Source organism: Cyanistes caeruleus, chromosome 10, assembly GCF_971803275.1.
Source record: "Cyanistes caeruleus chromosome 10, bCyaCae1.hap1.1, whole genome shotgun sequence".
NCBI classification, from domain to species: Eukaryota; Metazoa; Chordata; class Aves; order Passeriformes; family Paridae; genus Cyanistes; species Cyanistes caeruleus.
Window position 1 is genome coordinate 4,171,965 of NC_141710.1, and position 8,189 is coordinate 4,180,153.

The following is an 8,189-nucleotide window of genomic DNA, read 5'->3' on the forward strand; positions in this document are numbered from 1 at the left end:
CCCGGAGCGTCCTTGGCATCTCCCGTCTTTTACCCGGATATTTTTATCCGAATTCGGATAATCCCGAATTCCCCGCGGTCACCCACGCTGCGAAGGGCTCCTGGTGCCGCGGTGGGAGCAGCGGTTCGCCTCCCCTCAGTGCTGAGCTCTCGCCACGCTCGCGGGAAGGGGGCAGCAGAGAAGGCCGCGGTTTTTCCCATGGCTTCTACGGTGCTGCGGCGCCGCGGGCCCGCCTGGCTGAGGAGCTGGAGCCGGGAGCCCCCGGGCGTGCTCCGGGCCCGGGGCTCCGCCGGCTGCCGGGAGGTGGTGCCGACCTGTGAGCGCTACGCGGTTCGGCGGCTGCCCTTCGCACGGCTGGAGGACGGCGATGTGGCCTTCTTCGAGCGCCTCATGCCCGGCAGGGTCGTCACCGGCGAGGAGGAGGTGAAGGCGTTTAATGTGGACTGGTTGAAGTCGGTGCGAGGTAAACGAGCTGCTTGATGTGCTCTGTTGGTGAAACCTCCTTGCTTCTGATTAACAACGGGGCCAACGAGTTTGCCAAAGGAAATCTTACTTTTATTTATGGCGGATCACATCTGTACGGATCATAGAATTAGAAGGGACCCGTGAGGATCATCGAGTCGAACTCCTGACCCTGTACAGACACCCCAACAATCCCACCCTGTGCCTGAGAGCGTTGTCCAAATGTTCCGGAGCTCTGGCAGCTTCGGGGCTGTGTCCATTCCCTGGGGAGCCTGGGCAGGGCCCGACCGCCCTCTGGAGGAAGAATCTTCCCGTGATATCCAGCCCAACCCTTTCCTGACACAGCTCCACCTGTCCCTCGGGTTACCAGAGACCACATGAGTGCCTGCCCATCCAAAATGAGTTTTTGTCATGAAATTATTCCTTTCAGAATTACCGAATACCTGGTAAACTTACAGGCTTTCATAAAAAGAAATAAAAATCTAAACCCTCTAACTTAATATTTTTCCTGAAACAAGTTAATTCAGCTAAGTTTTGATTGAACTTCAGAAAAGAATATGAAAACTTTTGAAAGCCTTGATTGCAGCCTTCCAGTACTTTAAAGGGGCTTATAAAAAGGAAGGAGAGATACTTTTATATGGGCCTGGAGTGACAGGACAAGGGGAATGGCTTCCCACTGCCAGAGGGCAGAGATAGATGGAATATTGGGAAGAAATTGTTCCCTGTGAGGGAGGTGATGCCCTGGCATAGGTTGCCCAGAGAAGCTGTGGCTGCCCCATCCCTGGAAGTGTCCAAGGACAGGCTGGACAGGACTTGGAGCAACCTGGGATAGTGGAAGGTGTCCCTGCCCATGGAATGAGATGAACTTTTAGGTCACTCCTAACCCAAATCATCCTGTAATTCTAAATCATGCACTGTGAATTATATGTTGCTTCTGTCAAAGGTTTTGTGAGAATTCAAACCATTTCCCATTGCCCCCAGTGGCAGCCAAGTCTACCTAGACATGCAAAGTTTTTGCAGGGCTTAAAGGGAAAGGCTGCTGTTGAAATGTTTGTTGTCAGAGTGGTTGAGGTACCTAATAGTGGAGGGAGCATTGTTATTTCCCACCTCATGCTTTCCCACCTGTTTCTTTCTGACCTCTGCAGAGCCACAGCCTTCCTTGAGAGTCCCTTGCTTTCATTGCAGGCTGCAGCCAGCTGGTACTGAAGCCACAGACTACAGCAGAGGTGTCTCAGGTTCTCAGGTAACGTGCACCTTTTCTGCTGGGCTTGGTGCTGAGGAGACTTGGGTCAAGTCAGGGGTGATCCAGTACGTGAAGGGCAGTTGTAGGTGTCCAGACACCAATTCCTTAAGCATTGGCGTTGCTGAGGCAGTTTACTTCGTGACTTCTGATAAACAGCTAGAATTAGGTATTGTACGGGTGCTCAGGAAAGAGAAAGATTTGTGAAAGATTCAGGAGGGTCTGTTTGAAAAGGTAAAGAAGGTTAGGGCAGAACTGGGCAGTTTGAGGATCTCTTTTATCCACACTGGTGTGGTTGGGCAGTGCTATGCCAGATCACTGTTTGTCTGAGGAGCTGAAAGCTGCAGGAACGTGCTCCTAGCTCTGTTAAAACGGGTGCAGAGCACAGGAAAGGCAGGCAGGGCTCCTGAAGGAGCTCTGGGGCTCTGTGCCATCCCTTGCACAGGAGTTGCTGTGAGCTCAGAGAGGATGTGGTGGGTGGTGCTTGGCAGGGATGTGGCAGGTGGAGCAGCTGAGGCACAGGTGCACATTTTATTGCCTACAGGGCATTAATTTCTTGGGAGGAGGAGGGCAGTCATGTCTGAAACCACTGCCAGAGGCTGGCTGTCAGAGCCCACCAAGGAGCCCAAGCTGTTAACACAGACTGCTGCAGAAACAGCTTCTGTGGAAACATAAGCAGTGCTTTCCAGACAGATGATGTGTGCCAGATGTGTAGATACACATGGGGCTAACCCCAGGTGTTGGTTCTTTGCTCAGCATTGGACTGAGTCCAGACAGGAGTTGCACTTTCTCACTTTGTCATTGAAATTGTCTCTTTCCACCAATTCAGTCTTTCGGTGAAATGCTGCTTAGTTTTAAGGAGCACTGTCACAACAGCCGACATTCATGTAGAGGTGAATCTTCTCTGACAGACTGATTATGGCTTTTAAATGCATAAAAATTCATAACCCTTTTTCCTTCCAGGTACTGCCATGAGAAGAACCTGGCAGTGAACCCTCAGGGGGGGAACACAGGCCTTGTTGGGGGCAGCGTTCCTGTCTTTGACGAGATCATTCTCTCCACTGCTCTTATGAACAAGATCATCAGCTTTGACAAGGTGTCTGGTAAATATTCCAGGGATGTGAAGCACAGAAATGAGCCCCAGGCCTCAAAACAGGCATTTTCCTGGGAACAAATAGCAGCAGGATCAGCAGGGTTCAGCTCAGCAGCATCATAAGGAGGTTTGTTTGGGTTTGGGGGGTTAGGGGCCAGGCTGATGTGAGTATCTCTGTTCAGAGAGGAAGCACAACAGAGAGACAGAGACACAATGCGATTGTGTTTTACCAGTCCAGAGCTGTGGATGACAAGATATTGAGGCAATAGCAAAGCTCCCTGGGGCTTGAGGAGAGGGCAGTTCCCTGGAGCATGCACAGAGTTGTGCATTTAAGCTGAATCTCAGAAAGTTTTGAAGGAAGAGATGGTTGCATCTGCTCATACTGCTCCTGCTTCTTGAGGAGGCACCTTCTTCTCGGCCATTTAGCAGGGTGTTTGTGTTCCAGGAATCCTTGTGTGCCAAGCAGGCTGTGTGTTGGAAAGGCTCAATGAGTACTTGGAGGAGCAGGGGTTTGTCATGCCACTCGACCTGGGAGCCAAAGGCAGCTGTCACATCGGGGGGAACGTGGCCACCAATGCTGGAGGCTTGCGGCTCCTGCGATACGGCTCTCTGCGAGGGACGGTGCTGGGCCTGGAAGTGGTAAGGCGAGTACCTGGCAGTCCCCTTCTCTGTTTAGTCTTCTGCTGCTTAATACTTCCTGCTCTTCTAACTATCCAGTGCACAGCTAAATTCCTTTCCAGGCTTCCACTCTTACCTTTTCCTTGTTGGGCTCTTTTGAGAAGGGTCAACATGTCTTAATGTGTTGTGGCATGTTATTGCTGCTGCTGTTTCCAGCTTCCTGGCTTCCAATGCTTGCTGACAGAGGTGGTGTTAGGTGGTTTTCTAATCCAGACAAGTAAAAAGAAGGTAGGGAGAGGTTGGGGAATCCCAGGTTATCTGCATGCAGTTGGTTCCTCTGAGCAATGGGTCTCTGGAGCACTCTGGCAAATCCGTCCTGCACCACTCTCTTCTGGTGGCTGCTCACTCGGATTTTAATAGAATGGTAGGATCACAAATTGGTTTGTGTTGGACAGGACTTTAAAGATTATCTTAAGGTTTCAAACCCACTCCATAACAAGCTGTCTGCTTTGGGTTCATTTGGCTACTGGCTGTGTCCTAGAGTCTTTGCTGTTCCTCAGTTGCTCCTGTCCTACAGGCGAGTGCCTTGGGATGTAAAGGCTAGATTAGGAAAGTTTTCATGGCTGGGGACAAAATTTGGGCAGGGAACAAAAGCATGGCTTGGTTCTACTACGTAGGCTGAGAAAGGAGAGCATTTCTCTCAGGTCAGTTTGTCTGTAATGTCAAAATAGCCTTTAATAACTTGTCTTGGAGATGCTCAGCCTTAAATTAAGGCTCAAGTGGCAGAAGATTTTCTTCATCCTGCTTAACTGTTCACTGTTTAACGCAGCTTTCCTTGTTTCTGCTGGATAGTGGGAGCTAGGGCTGCAGAGAATGGCTGGTCTTCACCATTAGTAGGAAAAGCAGAGCAAACTGTGTCTTCTGTTACTACTTGTCCTGATTGAAAGAGAAATAGGAGGGAAATACCTACTCTATCCTACTCAGGTAGGATATAGAGCAAGGAATTAGTTGGGAATGGAGGAGCAGTGTGGGGATGGACTGCAGCTGTGTTAAAGTGAGTGACACTTCCCATCATTGGTCATAGGCAAGTTCATGCCAGCAGATTTCTACCCAGCTGCTCTGACTGGGTCCCTGTGTTCCCACAGGTGCTGGCTGATGGCTCAGCTCTGGACTGTCTGACCTCTCTGCGCAAAGATAACACGGGCTACGACCTGAAGCAGCTCTTCATCGGATCTGAGGGGACCTTGGGAGTTATCACTGCTGTCTCCATTCTCTGTCCTCAGAAGCCTAAGGCTGTGAATGTGGCATTCCTAGGTAGAGGCTGATATTAATGATTTCACACCTGAATTCAGAGGCTGGGAATAGGAATAGAGAGGAGAAGCACTGCTCAGCTTGCACTGGACTGCCAGCATCAGCTGGTGTCTGGGAAATAACATAGGCCTCTGTGCTAAAATACCTGTGCAGATATTTAATATCTGTTGGAATAACTGCAAGGGCAGGTTGTTCGGTGAGGAAAGTGGAGCCAGGAGCTTAGCAGGGTGAGGAGGCAGGCAGGACAGTCCCCTCACTGGTGATGGAGGGCCTGGTCTGACAGGCTCAAGAGATGAGCAGGGCAAGAGTGTGGCAGTAGGCAGAGGCAGCCACCATCCAGGACCCAGGTGAGTGATAAGGTGATGAGGCAAGACTGAGAAATCACATCTGCAGGTCAGGCTCTGGATCAGCAGAGTATATGGCCAGGCACAGCTGCTTAAAAGATGCTTCTGGGTGTCCCTCAGCAGGTCCAGAGTTGTTTGTGCAGAGCCTTCACTGAGAGTTTTTTACTTCTCAGAAAACTTCAAGGTGTTTGGGGTGGTGTCTGGTTTTGGTCCTGATTCCTCTCTGTTCTGTGTGAAGGGTGTCAGAGTTTTGCCAAGGTTCTGGAAACATTCACAACCTGCAGAGCCATGCTGGGCGAGATCCTGTCTGCCTACGAGTTCATGGATGAGAAGTGCATGGAATTGGTTGAGAGACATCTCAAGCTGTCCCGCCCAGTGACAGGTACTAGTGGTATTCACACTGTAGAAAGGGGCACTGTACTGCTTGGGGATTTTTAGACTACTTTTAAACACTTCTAAGAAGTGACTCATTTTAAAAGTTGACTCACTGACTTTTAAAAGGTTGGTGATTGTGTGGACATCTGTCATGATTTTTCTATCTAATATATCCATTCCAAACACCTTTTATCTTTAAAGATGAGACTTTTTTATTGTATTTGTCCTCACAAAACTGTTAGCTTTCTGGAAAGTGGTTGCTTAAGAAAAGATCTAGCATGTCAGTGAAGTGCCCTACAGATAAAAGACTGCCCTCTCTGGCACCAGAGAGTCTGGGCACATAACATGCTGGGAAAGCTCCAAAACCTGCCCTGAATTCCTGTGTTTTGCCCCAGGGCATCTACTTACTTTGTTCTCCCTCATTCTCAGGCAGCCCTTTTTACGTTTTAATTGAAACTTCGGGCTCCAACTCAACTCACGATGAAGAAAAATTGAGCAACTTCCTAGAACAGGCCATGGCTTCAGGTTTGGTCACAGATGGAACTGTGGCAACGGATGATAAGAAAATAAAGGCAAGTCAGTGTTTCCTCTTCCAGAAATGTCTTTGATGTGGATTTGTATTTTATATAGGGAAGTGTTCAGACTCATGTTTGGTATATGCATGGAACACAAGAGCAGCTTTGTTTATGTGGATTTCTGTGATCCTTGATTGCTCAGGAGCTGTGGAGCCTGCGGGAGAGAATCACCGAGGCCCTCACTCACGAGGGTTATGTGTACAAGTACGACATCTCTCTGCCCGTGGGAAAGCTCTATGACCTCGTGACTGATATGAGGGCTCGGCTGGGCCACAGTGCCAAAAGTGTGGTGGGCTATGGCCACTTGGGTAAGTGGGGGTGCTGGGAAAGGAGGTGATGGCCCTTCTTTGCTGCAGGTGAGAGGCTTAAATTGAGGGCTGTGGAAGAGGAGGGTACATCAGGATCTTTGTCTTTGAATTTCACTGCTTTCAGACTGTTTTCCATATACTGATGGCAGGTTGCTTGCCAGTGAGCCATGGAACTGGTCACCTATATTTTCTTGCTGTGTACTTTCTGTTTAAATGTGTAATTTGTTCAATTGGACTGCTAATTTGGTTGATGTACTTAGACACATTTGGCAGATAACCACTTTTTGTCCAAAGTGATTAATCCTACTGGAAATCAGTTTTTTGTGAGCCATTAACCCTCCAACAGGGAGTGATGATGATAGATGCACAGAAAGGCTGATAGATTTGTCAGCATACTGGGAAATTAATCTGGTTTTACAAGCAGGTAGACTGGTCGTTTAGCAGAGCTGTTCTGTTCCAAAAACAAATCCCATGGAACTGCTCTTGAGCACACTTGATTAGGGATCATTTGAAAGACACGATGCATAACAAAAGCTCCCTGTTGGTAGCTCTTTGAGGACTAAGCTGTGTGCTGTAAGGGTTGCTACCATGCAGGAGGAGGATGAGTAAGTTGTATTTATCTTTGTGTATTTTGTCTGTCGGAGTACCCAGCAACTCTGTGCCTAATCAAATACTGTCACACACAGTGGCAAAAGGAGAAATTGTTCTGCTGCTTTGTTTCTACTGACACGGTGCCAAAGCACATTTAGAGCATTGCACAAACATAATAGGGAGAGAAAAAGTGATGAAGGGCCATGTTAGAATCTAATGATCATTATGAAATGCCATTGGGGAAGTCTTTGTCATTGCATCACGGTGGTGGCACAATTATCAATGCAGCACAATGGGAATTTTAAAATCACAAAAGTCGGAGTTTGAAAGTAGCTTAACTCAGAACCCTTCCTCAAATAGTGCACTGGGAGCATGGAAAAGCAAAGATCCTATTTGAATTATTTGTGTGCAGAGAGGTTGATGTTTGTAGGACAGTGCACTTTTCCTTTTTACACAGTTTATAGAGTAACAAAGGCCATTGTTCTCAAACAACGTGGAGGAGCCAGGAATGAGTATCCATTGCAGGGCCACCAGGTTTTTCTCCCAGACCCACCTCTGCAATGTTTTCTTCCAGGAGATGGGAACTTGCACTTGAACATCACGGCGGAGTCCTACAGCCATTCCCTGCTGGATGCAATCGAGCCCTTTGTGTATGAGTGGACTGCAGGATGCAGTGGGAGCATCAGTGCAGAGCACGGGCTGGGCTTCAAGAAGAAGCAGTTCATTCAGTACAGCAAACCACAGCAGGCAGTGGTGCTCATGCAGCAGTTCAAAGCCATGCTGGACCCCAAAGGGATCCTCAACCCCTACAAGACACTGCCCTCAGCTCCCAAGAGGAGCCTGTGCTGAGGAGCCAGCAGAGCAGGGCAGCTCCAGCTCCGTACCTGCGCCTGAGCAAGAAATACACTGGATCAACAAGCACGTGGAGTGCTCCATGTTTGATTTTGTTAGTGGGATGGAACAAGTAAAGGAATGCAGTTGCTCCTTTTGGGGGTGGTTGCTCTTTTTGGGGGGTGCCTGCTCTTGCTGAAGAACACACTGCTGGGTTTCCTGCTTGGTCTGAACATTGAAACAAAACACAAGAGATACTGTGTGTGTATGAGTATTCCAACTCTCTCTTCCCTTTGGTTTGCTGTGGTTTATTAGTGACAGCAGTCAAAGGAGGATGGCTGTGCAAGTGGAGCATCAGAGACAAGGGAGAACCTGTGGATGCAAGTCTTCCAAGTGAAGGTGTTCTTCCTTGCTTCTTTTATCTAATACACTTATCCCAAA

General features: G+C 48.6%; 1 protein-coding gene across 1 annotated transcript; it reads left to right on the forward strand.

Annotated features, from left to right (window-relative positions):
* Nucleotides 1–198: 198 nt before the first annotated feature.
* On the forward strand, nucleotides 199–7,906 carry D2HGDH (D-2-hydroxyglutarate dehydrogenase). Its single transcript, XM_023933467.2, has 9 exons — nucleotides 199–463; nucleotides 1,648–1,705; nucleotides 2,666–2,805; nucleotides 3,241–3,434; nucleotides 4,559–4,727; nucleotides 5,307–5,450; nucleotides 5,873–6,015; nucleotides 6,161–6,326; nucleotides 7,492–7,906. Exons 1-9 carry the CDS (start codon nucleotides 199–201, stop codon nucleotides 7,764–7,766), a joined length of 1,554 nt encoding a protein of 517 aa, XP_023789235.2. The 3' UTR covers nucleotides 7,767–7,906.
* The last annotated feature ends 283 nt before the right edge of the window (nucleotides 7,907–8,189 follow it).